General features: G+C 33.7%; 1 protein-coding gene and 1 pseudogene across 1 annotated transcript; both read left to right on the top strand.

The window, feature by feature from the left end:
• Positions 1 to 22,834: 22,834 nt before the first annotated feature.
• On the top strand, positions 22,835 to 23,432 carry LOC114759088 (uncharacterized). The gene is made up of 2 exons (XM_028948184.1): positions 22,835 to 23,072; positions 23,167 to 23,432. Exons 1-2 carry the CDS (start codon positions 22,835 to 22,837, stop codon positions 23,430 to 23,432), a joined length of 504 nt encoding a protein of 167 aa, XP_028804017.1.
• A 44-nt stretch (positions 23,433 to 23,476) lies between these two features.
• Positions 23,477 to 26,686, top strand: LOC114759087 (uncharacterized; annotated as a pseudogene).
• Positions 26,687 to 26,968: the final 282 nt, after the last annotated feature.

Below are 26,968 nucleotides of genomic sequence, written 5' to 3'. Positions count from 1 at the left end.
GGTGGGGTCTTAGTTACTGTCTTTTTGAAATTCCTCTCATACAAAATTCTACATTTCCTTATGAGGATGAAGTTTGTAAAAAGTCAAGGTCATGAAAATCCTAGTCAATCTTATAGTATGTCCCATATTTTAAAATTTTAAATCAGTTATGTTTATTATTTTTTAATAGCAATTGACTATATTTGTATTTTTTTTTTAAATTTTGTTGTTTTTAATATTATCAAATACTATTATCCTTGCTCACCAAAGAACTTGATTATGATAATGAACAAATCGGTCTAAGTACGATATTGTACGTAACGGACACGCTTACATGAGATGATGCGTGGTGGGGTCTTAGTTGCTGTCTTTTTGAAAATCTTCCCATACAAAATTCTACATTTCCTTATGACGATGAAGTTTGTAAAAAGTCAAGGTCTTGAAAATCCTAGTCAATCGTATAGTATGTGCTATATTCTTACCAAAGAGGATTCCCAAAAAATATATTTAAATTTTATAATTTTAAATCAGTTATGTTTATTATATTTTAATGGCAATTGATTATATTTGAAAAAACAAATGACAACATATTTTTGTAGTCATTTTTTAGTTAGGATTTTAATATTTTAGAGGTATGTTTTTAAATTTTTTTCGTTTTTAACATTATCAAATATTATTATTCTTGCTCACCAATGGACTTGATTATGTTAATGAACAAGTCCGTCTAAGAATGACATTGCACGTAATGGACACGCTTACTTGAGATGATGGGTGGCGGGGTCTTCGTTACTGTCGTTTTGAAAATCTTCTCATACAAAATTCTACATTTCCTCATGACGATGAGGTTTGTAAAAAGTCAAGGTCTTGGAAATACTAGTCAATCTTATAGTATTTGCTATATTTTTACTAAAGAGAATCCTAAAAAAATATATTTAAATTTTAAAATTTTAGATCAGTTATGTTTATTATATTTTAACAGCAATTGACTATATTTTAGAAAACAAATAACAACATATTTTTGTAGTCCTTTTTTATTTAGGATTTTAAAATTTTAGAGCTATTTTGTTAAATTTTTTCGTTTTTAATGTTATCAAATTATGTTTTTCCTGCTCACCAAAGAAATTGATTATGTTAACGAACAAGTCGGTCTAAGAATGACATTGCATGTAATGGATATGCTTGAATGAGACGATGGGTGGTGAGGTCTTAGTTACTGTCTTTTTGAAAATCTTCTCATACAAAATTCTACATTTCCTTATAACGATGAAGTTTGTAAAAAGTCAAGGTCTTGGAAATCCTAATCAATCCTATAGTATCTGCTATATTTTTACTAAAGAGGATCCCAAAAAAATATATTTAAATTTTAAAATTTTAAATCAGTTATGTTTGTTATATTTTAATAGCAATTGGCTATATTTGAAAAAACAAATGACAACATATTTTTGTAGTCATTTTTTATTTAGGATTTTAAAATTGTAGAGATATTTTTTTAAAAAAATTTGTCGTTTTTAATATTATCAAATACTATTTTTCTTCCTCACCAAAGAACTTGATTATGTTAATGAACAAGTCGGTCTACGAATGACATTGCACGTAATGGACACGCTTACATGACATGATAGGTAGCGGGGTCTTAGTTACTGTCTTTTTGAAAATCTTCTCATATAAAATTCTATATTTCCTTATGACGATGAAGTTTGTAAAAAGTCAAGGTCTTGGAAATCCTAATCAATCCTATAGTATCTGCTATATTTTTACTAAAGAGGATCCCAAAAAAATATATTTAAATTTTAAGATTTTAAATCAGTTATGTTTGTTATATTTTAATAGCAATTGACTATATTTGAAAAAAAAAATGACAACATATTTTTGTAGTCATTTTTTATTTAGGATTTTAAAATTTTAGAGGTATTTTTTAAAATTTTTTCATTTTTAATATTACCAAATACTATTATGCTTGCTCACCAAAGAACTTGATTATGTTAATGAACAAGTCAGTCTAAGAACGATATTGCACGTAATGGACACGCTTACATGAGTTGATGAGTGGTAGGGTCTTAGTTACTGTCTTTTTGAAAATCTTTTCATACAAAATTCTACATTTACTTTTAACGATGAAGTTTGTAAAAAGTCAAGGTCGTGGAAATCCTTGTCAATCTTATAGTGTATGCTATATTTTCACTAAAGAGGATCCCAAAAAAATATGTTTAAATTTTAGTATTTTAAATCAGTTATGTTTATTATATTTTAATGGCAATTGACTATATTTTAAAAAACAAATGATAACATATTTTTGTAGTCATTTTTTATTTAGGATTTTAATATTTTATGGGTTTTTTTTAAAATTTTCTGCGTTTTTAATATTATCAAATATTACTATTCTTGCCCACCAATGGACTTGATTATGTTAATGAAGAAGTCCGTCTAAGAATGACATTGCACGTAATGGACACGCTTATATAAGATGATGGGTGGGGGGGGGGGTCTTAGTTACTGTTTTTTTGAAAATCTTCTCATACAAAATTCTACATTTCCTTATGACGATGAAGTTTGTAAAAGGCCAAGGTCTTGGAAATCCTAGTCAATCTTATAGTATTTGCTATGTTTTTACTAAAGAGGATCCCAAAAAAAATATATTTAAATTTTAAAATTTTAAATCAGTTATGTTTATTATATTTTAATAGCAATTGACTATATTTGAAAAAACAAATGACAACATATTTTTGTAGTCATTTTTTATTTAGGATTTTAAAATTTTAGAGGTATTTTTTTAAATTTTTCATTTTTAATATTATGAAATACTATTATTCTTGCTCACCAAAGAACTTGAAGAAAAACACATTTCTATGACAACATAACCCTGCCCACCATCTTCTATTGCGTCCCCTCAACAAAAGTTCATGATGTCAGATAGTATACCCATCTCAATTTCAAGAATGCTAAAGTCAAAATCGGATTTGCGGGAAGCCAAAGGTCGTGCAAAATCCTGGCCAATCTCTTAATATAATACTTTTTATATTTTTAGTTCTTGTAGTTTTGAACCGTGATTATTCCTATAATTTCTTAAAGACTTAGTATGAGTTTAAAAATGCTAACTTTTAATTAGCACCATTAAGTATAAGAACCAAAACTAAAACTTACAAAAAAGACAATAACTAAATTCAAAACGTGGTAAAAATTTGCTCACCGAAGCCACTTGTCTCCTCACTTAAGAAGGCTTAATGTCGTCAATATGATCAACGATCAATTTTCCCTCTATAACCATAGTTAGAGTTAAGTTTAAACATGAGTGATTTTTTAACAGGGAAAAGAATGAAAGGAGATCATCCCCACACAACGGGGACCAAACGAATTTTGATTTTTTGTCCTTATCCTTAATGACATTAGCTCAAGCCAAATGACAATATAGTAATAAAAAAATTACAATTTGAAACTATAGGAATCAATCCAAATTCTGGCCTCCATTTTTAATAAATTCTTCACCAGGAGATGATATCTAATTAGGAATTGTTAAATGTTGCTGAATGACCAGAAGGCCTCTCTTTAATTAAAAATAAAAATTTATTATTTTATCCCTCCCAAGTGGTTTATCATCCCTTCCAAGTGGTTTATCATCTTTTATTATTAGGATTTAGACAAAAAATAAATAAATAATTTTTCAGTGTTTGAAATTTGAATATATAACTAAAACATTCAAAATATTTTAATAAAACATTTTAAATTACAATATAAGCAGACTTTAAATAAATATTTTTTATTTTTAGGTTGTAAATATTTATTTTAAGATTTTAAAATATTTTAATTTCAAAAAATATTTAATATTAGATTGTTATAATTTGTTGAATCCAACATTGCTAATAAATAAAACTAATGTAGATGATAAAAAATGAAAATAAAAAATATTTATTTAAAGGATACTCATATTTCTAATTTAATATTTTTTTATTAAAATAATTACATGATTTTGGTTATGTATACAAATGTCAAACAATGTAAAATTATTTATATGTTTTTTGACTCAAAAAATGATCATAAAAGATGAGGATCGCTTGGAAGGGGTAAAATAATCAATTTTTTTAATTAAAGAGGGACATTCTTATCATTTAACAACATTCAGAAATTCTTAATTAGACCTCAATGTCTGATTAAGAATTTGTTAAAAATGTAGGCATGAATTTGGATTTAGATATTTGGCTGGATTTATTTGGGGTTCTCCCAACATTAAATGCTGACAGAAAATGGAGAAAATTAAAAATCAAACAATACACAAAGCTTAAGATAAATCAAATTATTCACAATACAAATACTATTCATAATTTCTAAACAACTTGTTGATATTGTTTACATCATAATTTTTTTTTTTGGTATCACATCCACCTAAAAGTAGAAGGCCTTGAAAATTATATCTGATACTCCTCATGTCCTTAATGTAGTAGGATCTAGTTAGGGAGTTGATGTTAGTCATATATGTTAAACTTATTTCAAATATTTATTAACTTGTTTCTAAATTAACCCTATTAATGTTTTCTCAATAATATAATAATCAAGTAGGAGAGGGAAGAAGGAAATAAGAAAAATGTTTAGGATATTTAAAAAATATATATTTTATTAATTAATTTAACTAATATATTTAATTTACTCAAATTAATTAATTAGGTCTTGTATTTAATTTAGTAAAAATGTAGAGCCCTGGAGCATCAAGTGATGAAGACCATTATTTTCGCCATATTCTGTCCAAATCTCTCCAGCTATACTATTCACAGGTTCATTGTTCAAAAGCATAAATCATCTGCATCATTAGGCCATCATCTCACAAACAAGGGATACTGCGACGATAAGTTGATAGCTAATATATTTAATTTATGGCTTGTTTGATTATTTTCTCAATTTTGTTTTTCTGGAAGCAGTTTTCTATAACAAGTTTTGAGGACAAAAATATATACCAAAAAAAAAATGTTGTTTGACAGTTGTTTTAAGAATCAGATCTAAAAGCAAAAGGGGGAAAAAAATCATGGGCCTGCTTCCAACACAAAAAGTAAGCCCAAAAAGAATCAGATCTAATATGTCGGGGACTCGGGGTTGTCATATGTGGACATCTTTAATTAAAGGGAAAAAGACAAAAAAATGCACCTCTAACTCCAAAAGTCCAGAAACGTCCACCCAATTCAGCAAATCCCATTTTGGTACCATGAGACCAAATTGGGATTATTATGTGAAAGGAAAAGACCACATTGCCCTTCATTTTAAATATTATTTTTAAAATATCACAGCCCCTACTGGCCGGCCGGTCACCGGAGCTCCGGCGACCAGCCGACAATTGGTCACCGGAGCTCCGACGGTCAGAATTTTTTTTTTGAAATTTTTTACAACTTCAATATAACGGTTAACAACTTTTGTAATACTATTAACAACTTCAGTATAGCAATTAACAACAGCTTTTCTGGGAAATTCAACAAACTCCGGCGACTGGAAACAATTATTTTGAAAATTTTTACAACTCCAATATAACCGTTAACAACTTTTATAATGCCATTCACAACTTCAATATAGCAATTAACAACAGCTTTTCTGGGAAATTCAACAAACTCCGGCGACCGGAAACAATTTTTTGAAAATTTTTACAACTTCAGTATAGCGGTTAACAACTTTTGTAACCCTATTAACAACTTCAGTATAGCGGTTGAAAAAACCTGTTGTTAACCGCTATACTAAAGTTGTTAATAGGGTTACAAAAGTTGTTAACCGCTATACTGAAGTTGTAAAAATTTTCAAAAAAATTGTTTCCGATCGCCGGAGTTTGTTGAATTTCCCAAAAAAGCTGTTGTTAATTGCTATATTGAAGTTGTGAATAACATTACAAAAGTTGTTAACGGTTATATTGGAGTTGTAAAAATTTTCAACTTCAGTATAACGTTCACAATTACGTTTTTTTGAAAATTTTTACAACTCCAATATAATGATTAACAACTTTGATATAGCAGTTAACAATAAGTTTTTAAATTCAAAAAGTGACATTTTTATAACTTCAGTAATGCCTTTAACAAATTCAAAAACCTGTTGTTAACCGCTATACTGAAGTTGTTAATAGGGTTACAAAAGTTGTTAACCGCTATACTGAAGTTGTAAAAATTTTCAAACAAATTGTTTCCGGTCGCCGGAGTTTGTTGAATTTCCCAAAAAAGCTGTTGTTAATTGCTATATTGAAGTTGTGAATTGCATTATAAAAGTTGTTAACTATTATATTGGAGTTGTAAAAATTTTCAACTTCAGTATAACGTTCACAATTACGTTTTTTTGAAAATTTTTACAACTCCAATATAACGGTTAACAACTTTGATATAGCAGTTAACAACAAGTTTTTAAATTTAAAAAGTGACATTTTTATAACTTCAGTAATGCCTTTAACAAACTCAAAAACCTGTTGTTAACTACTATACTGAAGTTGTTAATAGGCTTACAAAAGTTGTTAACCGTTATATTGAAGTTGTAAAAATTTTCAAAAAAATTGTTTCTGGTCACCTGAGTTTGTTGTTGTTAACCGCTATACTGAAGTTGTTAATATGGTTACAAAAGTTGTTAACCGCTATACTGAAGTTGTAAAAATTTTCAAAAAAATTGTTTCCGGTCGCCGGAGTTTGTTGAATTTCCCAGAAAAGCTGTTGTTAATTGCTATATTGAAGTTGTGAATGGCATTATAAAAGTTGTTAACGGTTATATTGGAGTTGTAAAAATTTTCAAAATAATTGTTTCCAGTCGCCAGAGTTTGTTGAATTTTTGAGAAAAGCTGTTATTAATTGCTATACTGAAGTTGTTAATAGCATTACAAAAGTTGTTAACCGTTATATTGAAGTTGTAAAAATTTTCAAAAAAAAAAAAAAAATTCCGACCGCCGGAGCTCCGGTGACCAATTGTCGGCTGGTCGCCGGAGCTCCGGTGACCGCCGCTGCCGGAGGTCCGGTGACCGGTCGGCCAATAAGGGCTGTGATATTTTAAAAATAATATTTAAAATAAAGGGCAATGTGGTCTTTTCCTTTCACATAATAATCCCAATTTGGTCTCATGGTACCAAAATGGGATTTGTGGAATTGGGCGGACGTTTCTGGGCTTTTGGAGTTGGAGGTGCATTTTTCTGTCTTTTTCCCTTAATTAAATGCTCTCACAGAGAAAGTTAAAGACGTCAGCTGGTAGTGGAAGTGAGAATATTGAATCACTCTACTTAGTAAATATCTTCTAAGGCTTTTTGCTCGAGATAATGGATTTAGCCATGTAAAGTCGCTGTTGTGCAAATCAACAAAGAAGGAAAAAATCAAACTTCCAGACGCAAAATCTTTGGAAAGATATGTGTGTGTGTGTGTGTGTGTAGCTTAATAAAATAAACCAGTTCAAGCATGTGAAAAGATAATAATAAATCATAATATTTATCTGAAGAACATCGGCTTCTTCACATGGCTCCCATCGGATTCCTGTTTCAAAAGTTGTACACCAGTTTCCCTTTCAATGTTCCCTTTCTGCTGGCAGACGAAAAGTGTATGAGAGGTCTACATTCCAGAGGAGACAATAATGTTTCACGTCACAGGGATATTTGCTATATTTATCACCCACCCACCGCAAGACACTTCCTTTAATTTCATACTCTTCATCAAATGTGATTTCAGAATTCAAATTCTTTTGTTCAGTCCTCTTCTTGCTCGGTCTTGAAAATCATCATTTAATCTCAATTTTTTCAATCTTATCAAAAGACTCTTCTTCTAGTTTTGCACTAAATTGTCGAGTCTCATAATTTTCAGATGATACAGTAGAAACAATTGATCCCCTTTGGGGGGATTATGACAATGAAATGATATTCCATGATAGGTTTGGAAAATCTAAATAAATTGACCATCACACCCCATCCAAATGCCTGTAGACTTGAGTTTCTTTATATTTCTGACACTAATTAGTCTCAAATGTCGGGTGAGACTCATTTTGGAATGTATTTATTTGCTGAACTTTGGTTGTTCTGATGTTATTATTTACAAAATGAAAACTTGAGGGAAGTAGCAATACGTCCCCACGTCGGTAGCATTGTTATTTTGACAATTGATGATGATGCGGCCTTTGATGATGATGTCGTTCCTATAGTGATGGCATAAGAAATTGTAATGGGTACGATAGAAGGTTCAATAACCCTCAATCCCACAACAAATGGTTCCCCTAAAGTTCAAACACTTCGCTTAAATCTAATTATCAAACAAGTTTTTTTCCTTCATTTTTTGTTTCAAAAAATTAAAATTTGTTTCGAGAATACGAAATCGAAAAAGCCCCTTTTCCTCACTTGTCCATATCTGCATACTATTATCTACTTGAAATATAAAGTTGCGGCCAACATATATTGGGAGAAACTTGGTAAACATGTTTCATTCTGTTGCCTAAAACAGTGATATGGTAGTGTAAGAAGAACATCCTCCTTCTGTTTTGGATTTACTTATCTTCTTTTGGTTCTGGGTTTGTGTTGTGTTGTGCTGATTGGTGTCCGTTCTTCAGATCTATACAACTTTATTACTATTATTTTTCCTTGTTGATCATTGTTCAGATGAGCTTTGTCCCTTCTATCCATGAAGCATCAACATTTCTACAAATACTAACTCTGATCCTTAATACAAAAGCTAGTTAACTAATTTGAGTAGATTAAAAAAATTAATGAAGTTAGTTATAATAAATAGGTGTTGTTTTTCCTAAAATATCCTTACTAATCGTGTGTATTAACTAGAACTATCATGTAAGGAAACCTTTAACATTTGCAACTACTACAAAGGATTACCTTGGAAAAGATGGATAAATATGAGAAACAAATGAATTGGAGTCTTACATTTAAAATCAAATTGAAAATCAAATTAACCTTTTTATTAAAGACTGAGGCAGTATTATATTTCACTTTCATCTTACATTTGGCTCCAACTTCTTTCCAAATCTGACAACTTCACTTTCATGTAGCAGATGTCTATGGTATGCATCGTCATCTGAGGACGAGGTAGATCAAGGGACATTTCAGTTGAGTTTTTCCTTCCTTTTTACCTAGGATTATATACATAATATGGACCTTTTTTTATTTCGACGCCTTGATACATAATATACCTACCATTGCTGATCTTCCTATTACTTTCTAGCAACAGTTAAGGAAGTGTCACTTTCCAGCTTCCTGAAGTGTTTTTGATTTCTGGCATTAACATGAATTTCAATAATGGCAAATAAAATTTCTGTTTTACGTGAATTTTTCCGGGGTTGTGCATGATTTGTTTAGTTTTAGGAAGCTACACTTGAATGCTTTCATTTTTGTGTTTGAAGATGTACGCTTTGGTTATTCACATTAGTCATATGTAATCGGAAGTATTTCTTCTTCCAGTTATTCATATACTGACCTTATATATGAACATGCGAAGGAAAAGCACAATCTTCAAGTGATGTTTGTTAAGCCCCTTAAAACGACAAATAGCAAATTTACTGTTTTTATTTTCATGTTTGGACCTCATCAATTATTTAATTCTTTCTACGGCAATTATGAATTAAAAATATTGCCAAGAGAAATGTAATTTTCTTTTAAGATGATTTAGCAGCGGTTTTTGCACTTTGTTGCGGTCATTTAACTACTACAGATTTTCGACCGTTGCTTTACTCTCTTTTAACCATCTTAGACATTTCAAAGTGCCATTTATGCTTCCATTTGAGCTTTTCTCTGATGCCATTTATGCTTCCATTTGAGCTTTTCTCTGAAGTATTTCCCTGCTCTTACTTGTGTAAATTATAGATAAGTCATGGACCAAGTTGTCGCGTGCGTCCCAACAAAATTTTGTCGGATTAACCTCATTCATAGAATTTGCTTCTACGTATGCAACTACTAATGGTAAGTTTCTTTGTCCATGTCCTAAATGCAATTTCAATAAGTGGTACCCACAAGATGTTGTTAGAGACTATTTAATTTTGAAGCCTTTCCCACAAAATTATACAATTTGGTCTTTCCATGGTGAGCAACATGATATGATTACTCAATCATGTAATTTCCCGAGTTGAAGCAGAGGAGTCTGACCCTATCAATGATGCTATGCGTGATGCATTTGGGATTCACAAACACATATCAATTGAAGAAGTACAAGGACCTAAACCAGAGTTCTTATGAAACAAAACTGCTCGAAGTTTTTTTGATCTTACGGATGATGCTGATAAGCCTTTAGATCACGGGTATATAAAGTACTTAAAGCTATCATTCATGGTAAATCTATATCACATAAAATGCTTATCCGGTATGACAGACAAGGCAATGTCAATGCTCCTGGAATTATTGACAGACGCATTCTCTCATGTGAATTTCCCGTCGTCATTTTATGAAGCAAAAAAGATTATTAACAAGCTTTGCGTGAACTACATGAAAATTGATGCCTGTCCAAATGATTGTATGTTATATTACGGAGAGCATGCCAGCAGGGAGACTTGTATAAGGTGCAAGACATCTAGATAAAAGCCCACACAGAAGGGGAAAAAGCAGAAGAATAAATCTACAAAGATTCTAAAGTATTAGTTGCTTCAGTATTTACTTAAATTTTTTTATAAATTATGTCATTATTAAATTAATCATAATTGTTTTCATTTTCTTTACAAATTATGTCATTAATAAACTAATATAATTGCTTTAATTTTTCTTTAGAAATTATATTGTTAATAAGGTAATAATATATTTGCTTTATTATTTTTAAAATTATTTTATTACTTTAGTAATATATTTGCTTCATTGTTTTTTTAGAATTATTTTGTTAATTAACTACTATATATTTTCATATTTCAATTATTAGGCATTTTCCTTTGAAGCCGCGCCTACAAGTAAGGGTGGAAACAGGCCAGGCGGCCTGTCAGGGGCCTATGGCCTAACCTGTATTTGGCCTGGCCTAGCCTGGCCTGTTTTCCAAAATAGATAGGTTCAGGCCTGTTTGAAAGCCTGTTTAGTTGAACAGGTCAGGCTTAGGCTTTTTAAAAAGCCTGTTAAGCCTATTAGGTCGGCCTAGGCCGGTTAGGAATTTATAATTATAATATATGAAAAAATTAATTAATGCTATTATTATTAATGTGCTCTTTTAATTTATTTTTTAATTTTAATATATAGTTAATAGCTTAATCTTTTCTTAGATTTTGAAGTTTAGATGACAAGTGAAGATAAAAATATAATTTAAAATAATAATATCAATAAATAATGTGACTTTTAAATCTTAAAAATGTAAAGAAAATAGGAAAGAAAAATTTTGTTCCAAGAATGATAAATTAAATAACTTACATATAATGTTAATTTAAGTATGATACCCTCTTTATTCATTATAAAATTAGTATTTTTTCCTCTTTATTTATTTGCCTTAATTTTAATTTTTTGTGTGTACATAAACGTAGTCTTATTCCAAATTTTAACATATAATTACAATTAGTTTTCAATAATATTCTTATAAATTATAATTAAGATTTAAAATAGTACTTATGATACTAAAATTTAAATAAAAGACAAGACTAAAAATTTAATTATTATGTATTTTTTTTAATCTTAGTTTTTTTTAAAAAATAATTATTATAATTTGAATTTTTAAAAAATGCAGGCCTTTTAACAGGCTTCAGGCCAGGCCAGACCTTTATACAGGCCAGGCTTAGGCTGAAAAATAAGCCTGTAGCAGGCCACAGGCTAGGCTCAGGCCAATAGGCTCTAAAACAGGCCTGGCCTGTTAAGAGTAAGGCCTGACCTGTTTCCACCCTTACCTACAGGGAATATATATGTCATTAAAAAATGGTAGAGCATATACAGTGGCATGATGTTGACAAAAATCCAAATAGCAACTTAAGACATGCACGAGATTCTGAGGCATGGAAAGCATTCAACTCAGAGTTTCTAGACTTTGCTGCCGATCCTAGAAATGTCTGACTTTCATTGGTGATCAATGGTTTTAATCCCTTTAGTAACATGAGCACCAATTACAGTATATGGCCTATGGTGTTAATTCTGTATAATCTCCTACCTTGGATGTGCATGAAATTGAGCTCTTTTTTGCTGTCCATGATCATTCCTAGCAAGAAAGTACCTACAAATGATATAGATATGTACCTACAACCATTGCTATAGGAATTGATCGAGTTGTTGACTACTGGTATGGAAATTATGACTCATATGAGAAAAGGCTTTTCAACCTTCGCATAGCATTAATGTGGACAATTAGTTATTTTCCTGGGTTGAGAATATTATCTGGTCGGGACGTACATATGGGGTTGGCTTATCATGAGTGCAATTTTGACTTCAAACCTGTACGCCTTCCACATAGTCATAAATGAAGCTTCATGGGTCACTGGTGGTCCCTCGATTTGAAGAACAAATTTAGATTGCAACGAAATCGCTTTGATGGTAAACAAGAAAAGAGAGATCCTCCTCTTACTTTATCTGGCATCGATATATTTCAACTGTAAGAGAGTGTTGATGTCGAGTTTGGCAAGATTGACGAAGTTGAATGAGGCAAATGACGTTCTCGTGGCACATGTGATGGTCAGCCAATGCAGTGGCAGAAAATAAGCATCTTCTTCACCATTTCTTATTAGAAATTTAATTTGATTCGCCACAGTCTTGATGTCATGCACATTAAAAAGAATGCATGTGATAATGTGTTATACACATGGCTCAATGAACCCGGAAAGTCTAAAAACCACCTCTCTGCTAGGAAAGATTTACAAGCCTTTGGAATTCATCTAGATGCTTACCTTGATGATAATGACAGGTTTCAACTATCTAAATTCACATTGACAATGCAGAACAAGGATATTTTCCTGTCGACATTAAAGAAAATAAAAGTTCCTGATGGATATTCCAGTAACATTCCAAGGTGTATTGATCTGCAGGCTTGAAATGTTATTGGGTTGAAGAGTCATGACTCCATGTTTTGATGCAACAATTACTTCTTTTGGCACTTAGAAACACACTCCCTCATGATGTCTCTATGATTTTGATAGAGTTGTGTTCATTTTTCAAAAGGTTATGTGTGAAGGTTTTGATACTAAAGGAGCTAGATCAACTGCAGAATAAAACAATTTTGACACTTTGTCATTTGGAGATGATATTCCCTCCATCCTTCTTCACTGTCATGGTTCATTTTACAGTCCATCTTGATCGAAAAGCAAAACTTACTAGCCAAATTCAATATCGATGGATGTACCCTATTGAAAGGTGTGTTATATTATTTCTTTTAATTTTCCACATTTTAATCTCAATTAAGAGCAAGTATTAATCTTAATTAATTAAACATGAAGATATTTAGGAAAATTAAAATCCTATGTCAGGAATAAGGCGTGGCCAGAGGGGTTAATAGCAAAAGGTTATGCTAGAGATGAGGTTCTAACTTTCTGTTCCAGATACTTTGATGACATCAAGACAACTCTCAATTGTCCCCCCACACATTGATGATTGTCCACGGGGTCCTTCTAATTCAAGCGACTTCTTCCCTCCTATTGAGAAACCAGTTGAAGCGTTTGAATACTTCAAACTGACTCCTACTAAGAAGTTACAAGTACACAAACATGTCTTGATAAATTGCACTCAAGTTAAACCTTTTCTCTAGTAAGTTGTACACTGATTTCCTTTTTTATGTTTAAAATTTCTTTATCATTGCCTTCTCTAACAAATAACACTATAGAGAATTTAGAAGATATGTCAAGCAGCAGCTATGGGTTCATTCACAAACATCCGTTAAGGTTGACAAGAGAGTCCACAAAGAATTTCTGAGTTGGTTTACATGTCGAATATGTAATGACAACAATCCCCACATAGCTAAACTCAAAAGTCTTGCATATGGTCCGTTTGATGATGCCAGAAGGTTTACTGCATATAATGTCAGTGGGTTTAAGTTCTGTACAATAGCATGCGATCAGGGTTTGCTCACACAAAACTCTGGAGTTTTTGACACCTTTGGAACGAGGAGTTATGCTAGTACCAATGACAGTGACATGCGATTTGGAGGCATTCCTTACAATGGAAAGCTAATTGATATTGTTGAGTTAAATTATCAAGGAATTTTCACTGTTACTCTGTTCAAGTGTTGCTGGCCAAATACGACAACTTCATATGGACTTACTACTAACGAATTGGGCATCACATTTGTTAATTTCTCCAGGCTTATTCATACTGGAGAATTTGAAGATCATGAGCCATACATTCTTGCCTTTGAGGCACACTAGGTTTATTGTGTCAAGGACGAGAAACATAAAGATTAGAGTATAGTGGTTCACCTCAAGCCGTGAGATCTTTATGACTTGGGTAATGATGGTGATGACATCGTTTACGATAGTGAACCCTTCCAACAACGAACTTTGAAAATTTCTTCTCTGAAGGAGATGACAATTTACCAATTGTTAGGTATTTTTTTTAACATATAATTTTGGTTCATTTTTGTTACATTAATTAACAATATATGTTTTAATTTAAATTTAGGTGTGTTATAATTATTTCTCATTATTTGGCTTTATATATCTCCTTTCAGGCAAGGTGATGAAGGCTAAATTTTCAACAGTTCATTCCAAACTATTTTTTCAAAATTAGTAATTATTTTTTGCAAAATTTTAATATTTGTAGTGGGTTTATAATAGCTACAAAATGCAAATAAACTGCTACAAAATGAATTAAACCGCGACAAATGTTACCGGCCCTCTATAAACACCCCCGCTCTCCTTCTCATTTTTCACACCTCCTCCACCTCTCCTACTCTCTTCTGATTTCTCTCATCTAAAAATCTCTCATCCTCTCTTTCGGTATTCCTCCTCCCATTTTTAGATTGTAAGTTTTTTTAATTGTTTATTTACTTTTATTTTCTCATATTATTTAATTTTAATTGACTAATATATTTTTTTCATGCAGGATTTATTTACTTTTATTTTCTACTCTTTCTAATTTATTTCTTATATTCATAAATAACATTTCAAATTTTTTTTATTTTTATAATTATAAAATTGTAGATCTTCTGATAATATTTATTTAATACTTAAAATATTAGTAAAATTTCCTTATATAACAAAATTAAATAAAATTTAATTAAAAATTTGATAACACATTTAATTTTAAAATTATATTTGCAAATCATATTTAATTTATTATATTTTATCTTCAAAATTTGACTAATTTCTTTTTTTTTAATTTCAACATAACATTTGAAGCGGTTATAAAACCACTACAAAAAATAAAATTAAATAATATTTTCAAATTCACAACAGTTTATAACCACTGCAAAATCATCTGGGTGGTGCCATTTTTTGAAAATTTTACCATTTGCAGCAGTTATATAATTGCTACAAATTTTGCAGCCAAATTTAATTTTTGATTCCTACCAAACGAAATTTTTTGCCTACACTTAGTAGCGGTTTCGTTAATCACTACAAAATTTCAAATTTTATTTTCAGCCTTCCCACATGCATGTGTAGTAGTTTTTTTACCGCTACAAACTGCCTCAAAGTGATCTCATTCATCACGTTATTAGTAGCGGTTTTATAACCATTACAAATATTGCAGCGGTTTTGGTATCATGCGCTACGGTTCGTCTTAACTGCTACAAATCCCTTTGCATCGGTGGCTTTTGTGGTGATTGTCAAAACTGCTACAAGCTTTACTTGTAGCACTTAAAACAGCTACAAATCATCTATTTTAACCACTACAAATTACCTTTTTTTTTGGTAGTGTTCTAGGACTTATTTTGTAATTATTTTTTTCTTTGAGACCTTATTGTAATTCTCCCTTAAATCATTCCGCCTTCAATGAAAGCAAGCGTCATTTCTGTCGTGCCTGTTTGGTGGAACAGAGGGGCATGTTCTTTAGTCATTTTTGTTTGTTCGCCTCAATATAAAGGTGTGATATTGAGGAAGCATGAAACATGTAGTTGATCATTGTCTTCCTCTTCCTCTTGCACTCCTACACTGTTCTGTGTTAATTTCTTTTTGCTGTTTTGTCACCTTCCTGTCTTGCAAGAAGAGTTCATTTAATCCTAGGAAGTACTGCTTCCTAGTTACAGAGGGGCTGGGAAATATCTCTTAAGAATAGTGTCCTTGCCATGTGACTCAAACCATACAATTTTTCACTATTGCCGCCAATAATTAGCACATTTCCTATTTCGAACCCTAGAATAAGTAATGGGTCCCGATCCAGCTTCAGACTTTTGCCACTTTGGAGGAATTGATGATAATTTATTAGTGCCATATTTGGTATCACGGAAGAGCTTTTAATGGAAGTTGAAGTAGAAATGACTTCTAAAATTTGTTTATGTCAATGAAAGAGAGATATTATTTTTAATCAATATCTGTATTTATATTTTTCTTGTGACAAGATCATAATACACTTACCTTTGAAAATACAAGTGTGTAAGGCCTTCCTTTAAAATTTAAAAAAAAAATTAGTGGGATGGACGACAAGTTTGAGAAGGAAGAGAGAGAGCCACAACAGATTTGTAGCAGCCTCTATGCTCGTCTCATCCACACAACTGACGGATTGAGAGACCCATCACAACAAAACCTAATTATATTTAGGCATATTTATATATTAACTCAGATACTCACTGAATTTTTAAAACAGAAACATCTTGTTGAAATAAATTTGAAGTTAAACTATATGAAAAAATAATATTGGTAAACAATATAATTTACTTTAATAAGCTGATTAAACATAACAATGACTCCTGTATAGGTGTTTTGTGATGTTTGCTATAATTTTTGAAAAATGAAATGCATGTTCCTATATCCGAATGATTGTAAAATGGCTTATTATCTTGTTAAGGCATAGTATTCTGAATCATAAGAATTAATTGATTGCATAAACTTGTAATTTAAAGTTGAAGGTGATTGATTTTGGGGATGAAGGTGCTCGTATTGAAAGATGTATATTGGTAAGTATTTCAAAAATATATTCTTTTACATTTGTTTGGTCAAATAACGAATTAAATTTTTTCATGAAAACTAATAGGTTTAGCTCTGAATACAAGTGAAGTGATGTTTCTATTGCTATTAATGAATCCTTATTTTATTATATAATTTTACATTCATTTTAGGATTTTTTTTTGCAATATTATTTAGATATATTTGCAGCAATTATTGGAAAAATATGATAAGGTAATTACATAAAATAATTAATAAAAATGGATTATTTTCCATTTTTTTTATAATTTTTTAAAATGAATTTATCTATATGAATGAAATATATTTCTTTGCTTTGATCACAACATATTTTAGAGAAGTTCGTAGGCTAAGGCTAAAGGTATTGGCATTTGGCAAGAGGCCTAGATGCTGCTAAACATTGGTGGTAGACCCAGACCAAGAAAAAATGCAGGTGTTGGAGGAGTTTTAAAGTTTAAGGCTTTAAAATTACATTTGGGCTAACTTATAACATGGTTTGAGCCAATTTATGTCAACTTATCATATGTACTCTCATATTGGACTTCCCAGATTATTAACCTTTCAATTATATTAATTTGTGCAGCGATTATATTTAGCCAACGAAGATATTCAATGCCCTCCAATATCTCTTCTTTAATCAAATATAATAGCTAACCAAATCGTCGGCCAAAAAAAAAAAGCTATTCAAATTAAACAAATTACCTCCTCTTGCCACATCTCTTATTGATTTATTTTTTGTTTTTCTGTCTAACAATATAATTCAAGACATATTTGACATGCGCAACTTAAGATTAGTTCCTAGGAACTTCACCCCAACTCATAATATGGTGGTATGATCTAATGAGAATAAGCAAGACAAATAATTTATTGCAAAATTTGCAATCTCCCAAAAAAAAAAAAAACAAGATGACTATATTTTGGATTGAAGGTGGTTGGTCCATTAGTTATATTGGCAGGTACTTAAACAATTTTTCCTTTATCATTTATTTATTATACAATAATTTTAAGTTTTTCATGAAAATTATATGGTTTTAAATTTGAGTATCAGTGTACTATTGTTAGTTGTCACTTGAACAAAGAGGTTCTTAAAGTGAACGAGGTCGAAAAATGGACGCTTTCAATTTTAATTGTATGAAATCCTACCCTCGATCTCGTTGATGAGAAGCATCACTTTTGAAAAGCAGCCATTAAAAATCATGTATGAACATATTTTTAACCCAAAAAAAAAAAAACAAAAGGAAGATTTGCTCTCATGTCTAAACCCCATAAAAATAATAACATAAACATAAAGTACACATTATGATGATCTACCTTTATGTCACAAATCATCACAAAATAAAGATGCCTAAGCTAACAACTTTAGGATCATCCCAATCACAGATTGATTATTTCAAGGAAATTGAACAGACACGATTCCCTTACCTGCAATAACAAATCCAAAAACGAGATGCAGCAAAAATAAAATATTAAATGAGAAAATCAAATTGGTTTTTACGTGTGCAAATCAAATCAAACCAAAAGTATTATATTTAGACGATGTTGTACTCACCATAAAGGAAAAAAGCTTTTGACGGAATTTAGCTCCCTTGCGACATCAATTACACTCATCCTTTCATGAGGTGATTCTTTTGAACATGGAAGCCCAATCATAAACAAACAATGCAAGCATTTCTCAACATTACTTGGGATTTGCATCGTGTTCTCTGATATGTCTCCTGATGCTACCATTGCTTCTTCTAATTCTTGTGGAAAAATAGTTGGGCTTACAACTTCCAAAAGCTTGTTTGGAAATGCATTTTTCACATATGTTTGAAGATTGTGGCCATCTTTAAACATGTCTCCAGTGGGTCTTCTTTTAGTCAAACGAGAATGCCAAAGCTATATATGTCACCTTTTGTTGATACCTCAGAACGTATTCCATATTCTGAAACATTGTAACCATATCAATCCTCTTAATTATATATATGATCATTGGGATGAAAATATAAAAAAAAAAATTGAATTAGAAAACATAATGGATTGCATGACCTTGTAGTAAAAAAGTTTCATTAAATGATACCTAGAGGAACATAGCCAATAGTACCCTTTATTCCAATTGTGCTGCTTTGCTCATTAGAGATGGTTTCAACAATTGATAGCAGTCTTGCCAATCCAAAATCACCCAAATGAGCAAATGTTGCCAATGCCATCAAGAAGAACATTGTTGGGCTTCAAATCACAATGAATTAGAGGTTGCCCATATTCATTATGAAGAGAGTTTAATGCAGACACAATGTCAATAAGAATATCTAGTATTTGATCAAGGAGCAAAAGTCTTAGATGAACTAGATTCTCTATTCTAGGATGCAACCAATTTTCCAAGCTTCCATTCATTATATACTTATACACTAGAGCCTTAAATTCATGGCCATTGTAATCTATGCTAGAGCAGCATGTTATAACTTTTACTAGATTCCTATGCTTCACATTTCTAAGTGCATTACATTCAGATACAAAACTCTTGTGAGCTCCCTTTTTTTGAAAGTTGATGACCTATATCACAACAACGTCATTAGATTCAAAACTTCCCTTGTATACAGAGCCAGAGCTCCCTGACCCTATCAAGTTGTTGATAGAGAATCCATCTGTGGCATTATGCAAACTTTGATATGATACTTTGGAAATCATGTCAATTGTTGCTGAACTTGAAGAAGATTTCTTGCTTCTTTTTTTCCCATGATAAATAGCAACAACAGATGTGATAACCTCTCAAAATTCCTACTGAATTAAGCTGATTTAACGCTCTTTTATGAGGTTTGAAAGTCACTTTTGCAGGAAACAAAGCCTGAGGAGAGTAAAGGATGGAGAGAAGCTGAAAAGAAGTCAGCCGCCACGGCCTCTGGGAGAAAACGCTGCGACAGATCAAACAACAAAGAATGAGTGCGTCTCTGTAAAAGGCGCCGCGGCGCCTTATTGAATTCGCCGCGGCATCCAAGCTATCTCAGAGCAAGCCTGTTCGGTGTAATCCGCCGCGACAGATTACCACATGCATCGCGGCGCCGGAGCCTCGAAGGAATGACATTCTGTAATAGGCGCCGCGGTGCCTGGCCCCTCGTAGCTGTGCGTTTTACTTGGTAACTTAAAAAATTAGGGCATATAGAGGGGGATGCTCGGTTTTTCAGAGAGACTTCGACTTTGGAGCATTTTTGGAGGCTAGCTCTGCTAGGGTTTGGAGTTTTGGAGGCTTGGAACCTTTGGGCTTGAAGTTAAAAGAGATTCGATGCTTGCAACTTGAATTTTCTTTTTTCTTCTTCTTCCCTTCTTGTTTTTGCTATGACTATTAGCTACTCTTGTAGTTGTGGTTCTTTACTCGACATGTATAGCTAAATCCGTTTTTCTAGGGTTATTTTGATCTATTGTATGGATTGAGACTTGATTTTACTATCTCTTGAGTGTTAATGATAATATTCAGTTGTTTTTACTTTGAGCTTAATGCTTCCTTTTGTCTGGCCATCATTTGGATTGATTGATTGATTAGTCTAACTTCAGAAAGTTAAACTAATTCGTGAACTTTGGTAAAAACATGCTAGACCAGAAATTTAATTGAGTAAATAGATGGTTTGTCAATAGAACAGAGATGTATCTGTTGACCTAGCATAGACTAAATGGGTTTTGGTTTTTAAAGTGCAATCTTTTCAAACAAGTGCAAGAGATTATATTGCTATGTTTTAATCGTGATTGCAAACATTTGGTTTTGACTTGAGAAAGCTGAATCAATTCTGCAGACCCAGGCTAACTGAACTTATTGTAAAACACTACTTAAGAAGTAATTAATCCAGTTTCATGAAGTACTTTAGTGAAAAATAACCCTAGTCTCTTAATTGTTTCAAGGTCGAGTTGATTTTTACTGCTTTTAAACCATTGTTTTCCTAATTCCATTTCAAAATCTTTTACAACAATTGTTTCACTTAACCTAATCAAGTACACAATTATGATTTTTAACTCATCTAGCCTTAGTCTCTGAGGGAACGATACTTTTTATATTACTTGCGACCCGTCCACTTGAGGTCAAGTTATTTGGTGAACAAGTTTTTGGCACCATTGCCGAGGACTAATGGCTAGAGTGCTTGAAGTTGATTGTCTTTATTGTGTGATTGGTTACGCTTAAGTTTCAGTTAGCATTTGTAGTGGTTATAGGTAGTAGTAGTAGTATTTATTTTGTTCATTTCTCTTGATAAGTTTGATACTTTTGTTTTTGATTTGAATGTGCAGGTAACCCCTGACGCATGCAAGGAAGACTGGAAGTTATTTTGGAAGAAGTTACTGAAGAAGCATCCAGGTCGGGAGAAACTGAAAACACACCGGAGATTCAACAACAACCTCAGTTACTTCCACCACCACCACCACCACCACCTGAATCAGAATCAGAAGAAAACATGGCAGAGGAAGATGAGAACGACGTGTACACTCTGGATGACTATTTGGATAAAGAAGGGCAGACTTTTCATTCAAGTATCCGGCTACCAGACATTCAAGCCAAGAATTTTGAAATCAAGCCCGTTATGATCCAACTACTGGGGATGATGGGTACTTTTGAAGGAAATTTTAATGATGATCCGAATGAGCATTTGACCAAGTTTATAGAGGTTTGTGAGAACTTCAAACAAAATGGAGTTACCAAAGATGCACTGCGATTGAGATTGTTCCCCATGTCGTTATCTCACAAGGCGAAAACGTGGTTGAATTCTTTACCAGAACACTCCATTAAGACTTGGGATGATCTTGTATCTAAGTTCAAGGCCAGATTTATTCCAAGGGGCCAAACGAGCTACATTAAGGGGTGAATTGCTTTCTTTCGAGCAGCATCGGATGAGTTATTTACGGGGCTTGGGAAAGATTCAAGGATATGTGGAGAAATTGTCCAAATCATGAGCAAAGAAATATGTTCTAATGGAAGCCTTCTGGAATGGGTTGAATGATCAGACAGTGACAATGCTGAATACCGCTTCAAAGGAGGAATCGGAAAGATGAAGGTAAATGAGCTATATGAACTGTATGAAGAGGTGGCATCTAGCACTATGCAACAGTATAACAAGAGAAGGCAAAGTTCTGGGAGATATAAGGAGCCTAGTTCTTCATCATCAAGGGATATTGCATCGCAACTTGAAGCAATATCTAAGAGATTTGACAATCTGGAATTGCAGATTAAGAAAGGAAATGCTGCAGGAGTTCATGCACTTCAGGCTCCGGGATACACTTGTGACCATTGTAATGAGGAACATCATTCTGATCAATGCCCATACACCTTGGAGACAGTCAATTATATGAATAATGCACAGCGAAGACCACAAGGAAGCCCTTACTCTCAAACTTACAATCCAAATTTGAGAAATCACCCAAATTTCTCTTGGCGAAATGGGCCAAGTTTGAATCCACCACAAATATTACCATCTGGTGCTAAACAAATGGGGCCTCCTGGTTTTCATGGTCAACCACAGCAACATCAATTGCAACAGCAGCATCCTCAAAAGGAAGAATCCAAAATTGAGAAGATGTTTGCTCAACTATTAGCAAATCAAGAATCTGCAAGGGCTGAGAATAAGGCAACATTTTCTCTCCATGAAACTGCCATCAAGAATCTCGAGGTTCAAATGGGTCAACTGGCTTCACAAATGAATGTACTCACAAGAAGCAGCTTACCAAGTGATACCATTCCCAATCCAAAAAGGGATGGTAATGAAGAGTGCAAAGCGATCAGTTTGAGAAGTGGAAAGCAACTACCTGACATTCAGAGGCCTAGTAAGACCGGCAAGGACATCACTAACAGTATGGTGACTGACCTTGATACAAATGAGCTTTCAGAAGAAGGTGGTATAGTAGAAGAGGAAGAAACCAAGAAAAGAAACAAACAGAAGAAAATCTCAATGATGTGGTTCGAGGAAAGAATGTAGAGGGTGAAATGGTTGATGATAAAAAGAGGAAGACAACTCCCCCTCCTGCTACACAGATGCCGCCACTTCCCTTTCCTCAAAGGTTCAGGAAGAAAGATGAAGATGTCCAGTTCAAGAAATTTGTGGACATGTTTAAGCAATTACACATCAACATCCCGTTTGCTGAAGCATTAGAGCAGATGCCTAAGTATGCTAAGTTTCTTAAGGATGTTCTCTCCAAGAAGAAGAGATTTGGTGAATTTGAAAGTAGCCCTTACTGAAGATTGTAGTGCCATCTTGCAGCGAAAACTCCCACCCAAATTGAGAGATCCAGGCAGTTTTTATATTCCATGCAACATAGGCAAACACTTCAATGGAAAAGCCCTATGCGATTTGGGAGCAAGTGTTAACTTGATGCCTCTAGCTGTATTCAATCGATTAAATTTGGGTGAAGCAAGGCCAACAACTGTTACATTGCTCTTTGCTGACAGAAGTATCTCATATCCAAAAGGGATTGTAGAAGATGTCTTGGTGAAGGTAGATAAATTCATATTCCCAGCTGATTTCATTGTGTTAGACTGTGAGGTAGATTGGAATATCCCCATTATTTGGGACGGCCATTCTTAGCTACTGCAAGAACCCTCATTGACGTAGAAAAGGGTGAGATCACCATGCGAGTAAATGATGAGAAGGTGATATTCAACATGAATCAAGCCTTGAAGTTTCCAGATGATTCTGCTCACTGTAATTGTATCGATGTGATTGATTCTACAGTGCAAGAGGAGTTGATTAACTCTTTGACCAAAGACCCATTAGAAGCATTGTTGATTGGAGAAACAAGTAGTATTGATGGCAAGGTTGAAGCTTATGCAGAAATGATGAGTATTGAAGCATTTCCGTATCGAAAAGCTAAGACTTTTGAGCCTCTGGATGTGACTAGTGCTTTAAGCTCTCCTCTAAAGCCTTCTGTGGATGAACCGCCGGTGTTGGAGTTGAAGACTTTACCATCACATCTCAAGTATGCCTACTTGGGTAATTCTACTACATTACCTGTGATTGTTTCTTCTCAGTTGTCCACGTTGCAAGAAGAGAAACTGTTAAGGGTCTTGAGACACCACAAGAAAGCTATTGGGTGGTCCATAGCTGACATCAAAGGGATCAGCCCTTCTATTTGTATGCACAAGATTTTATTAGAGGATGGTCACAAACCTTCCATTGAGCATCAAAGGAGATTAAACCCGGTTATGAAAGAAGTAGTCAAGAAAGAGATCCTGAAATGGCTTTCTGCTGGCATAGTCTACCCTATTTCTGATAGTTCATGGGTGAGCCCAGTTCAATGCGTCCCTAAAAAAGGCGGTATAACTGTAGTGGCTAACACCCGAAATGAGCTAGTTCCAACTCGTACTGTGACTGGGTGGAGAATTTGCATGGATTATCGAAAGTTAAATACAGCAACCAGAAAAGACCATTTCCCGCTGCCATTTATTGATCAGATGTTGGATAAACTTGCTGGGCAAGAATTCTTTTGTTTCTTGGATGGGTATTCAGGATACAACCAAATTGTAATAGCCCCAGAAGATCAAGAGAAAACAACCTTTACTTGTCCATATGGCACGTTTGCTTTCAAAAGAATGCCATTTGGTCTTTGCAATGCTCCAGCAACATTCCAAAGATGCATGATGGCCATCTTTGCTGACATGATTGAGAAAACAATTGAAGTGTTCATGGATGACTTCTCTGTTTTTGGAGATTCTTTTGATTGTTGCTTAGATAATTTGGCGGCTGTTCTGCAACGATGTGAAGAAACTAATTTGGTTCTGAATTGGGAAAAATGTCACTTCATGGTGCAAGAGGGCATTGTCCTTGGTCATCGAGTATCCAAACAAGGCCTAGAAGTTGACAAGGCAAAGGTATCTGTTATTGAGCAATTGCCTCCACCAACAAGTGTTAAGGGTATTAGAAGTTTCTTGGGTCACGCGGGATTCTACCGTCGTTTCATTAAAGATTTCTCTAAAATCACTAAGCCTTTGTGCAATTTGTTGGAGAAAGATAGGGAGTTCAAGTTTGATGACGCTTGTATGAACTCTTTTGAGAATTAAAGAAGAAGCTCACCTCAGCACCAATTTTAGTGGCACCTAATTGGGAGCTACCCTTCATCATTATGGCAGATGCTAGTGATTTTGCCGTTGGAGCAGTTCTAGGACAAAAAGTAGAAAAGGTCTTCCATCCCATCTACTATGCTAGTAAAACCTTGGATGATGCCCAACTTAACTACACTACTACAGAGAAAGAATTGCTTGCAGTGGTGTTTGCTTGTGAGAAATTCCGGTCTTATATTGTGGGCACCAAAGTGACTATCTATACAGACCACTCTGCCCTAAAGTACTGTTTACCAAGAAAGATTCCAAAGCACGCCTGATTCGATGGGTCCTTTTGCTTCAAGAATTTGACTTGGAAATTGTTGATAGGAAAGGCACTGAGAACCAAGTGGCAGATCATCTATCTCGATTAAGTAGTGAAGCTAAACATGATCATTGTCAAGAGATCAATGCAGCTTTTCCCGATGAATGCTTGTTCTTTGTGGATAACTCAACTACTCCATGGTATGCAGATCTGGTTAATTATCTGGTTTGTGGAACTCTGCCACTAGACCTTAACTCCCATCAAAAGAGGAAATTTCTTCACGATGCAAAGATGTACTTCTGGGAAGAACCTTACTTGTTCAAAAGATGTGCCGATCAGATGATAAGAAGATGTGTTCCGGAAGTTGAGCAGCAAGATATTCTAGAGTGTTGCCACTCTTCAGCTTATGGTGGGCACTTTAGAGGAGAGAAAACTGCTGCCAAAGTCCTTCAAAGTGGTTTTTATTGGCCTTCACTATTTAAAGATGCATATGCCTTTGTGATCCGATGTGATCGGTGTCAACGAGTGGGAAACATATCAAGAAGGAATGAAATGCCTCTGAATAATATTCTGGAAGTTGAACTCTTTGATGTATGGGGAATTGACTTCATGGGCCCGTTTCCAAAGTCTCTCAATCAAGAGTACATTCTGGTTGCTGTGGACTATGTCTCGAAATGGGTTGAAGCTACTGCATGTGTATCCAGTGATGCTAAAACGGTGATCAAATTCTTAAAGAAAAACATCTTCACGAGATTTGGAGCACCTCGGGCTATCATTAGTGGGGGTTCTCACTTTTGCAATCACCAATTTCAAGCTCTGATGAAGAAATATGGTGTAAAGCACAGGTAACTTTGGCTTATCATCCTCAGTCAAATGGCCAAGCAGAAATATCCAACCGAGAGATCAAAAGCATTCTTGAGAAGGTAGTAGGTGCAACAAGAAAGGATTGGTCATTAAAACTGGATGATGCTCTTTGGGCCTACAGGACAGCATATAAAACTCCGATTGGGATGTCTCCCTATCGGTTGGTGTTTGGAAAAGCATGTCATTTGCCTGTAGAATTGGAACATGGAGCTTACTGGGCCATAAAAAAGCTCAACTTTGACTTTCAAGCTGCTGGTGCAAAAAGGCTCCTTCAACTGAATGAATTGGAGGAATTTCGCCTTAATGCCTATGAAAGTGCAAGGCTCTATAAGGAACGGACCAAGAAGTATCATGATCAGAAAATTATCCCTAAGGTCTTTGAAGCGGGGCAAAAGGTGTTACTTCATAATTCCAAATTGAGATTATTTCCGGGCAAACTCAAATCACGTTGGTCAGGGCCATTCACTGTGGTACAAGCTGCTAACCATGGTGCGGTGGAGCTGGAAAATGAAAAAGGTGAAAGATTTCATGCAAATGGCCATCGTTTGAAGCATTATTGGGGTGGAAAGGTGGATCGTCAAGTTTCTACGATCTACTTTGCTGAACAATCATAACAGAGCTGAAGAGTCAGGCTGAAGACTATAAACCAAGCGCTACTTGGGAGGCAACCCAAGCTCTAAACTTGCCTTTGATGTGTTTCTTTTATTTCGGTTTTGTTTTAGTGGATTTACGGTTGATCTTTGTTTTTGTAGGCCTTTTGGTTTATTCCTCAAACTTTGGAGCTTAGCAGGAGTGGTTGATTTCTAATTAGCGCAACCAGGGAAGTGCACCTAACCTTAATCTCCAGCAGTGGCATTGACCTTGATTGGTTTGAATTTGTGTTAAATTGAGGCTTG

Source organism: Neltuma alba, unplaced genomic scaffold (genome assembly GCF_004799145.2).
Source record: "Neltuma alba isolate B1F8T4 unplaced genomic scaffold, ASM479914v2 tig00010787_pilon, whole genome shotgun sequence".
Lineage (NCBI taxonomy): Eukaryota > Viridiplantae > Streptophyta > Magnoliopsida > Fabales > Fabaceae > Neltuma > Neltuma alba.
Note: the sequence above shows the minus strand (reverse complement) of the source record. Positions and strands in the feature narration are given on the sequence as shown.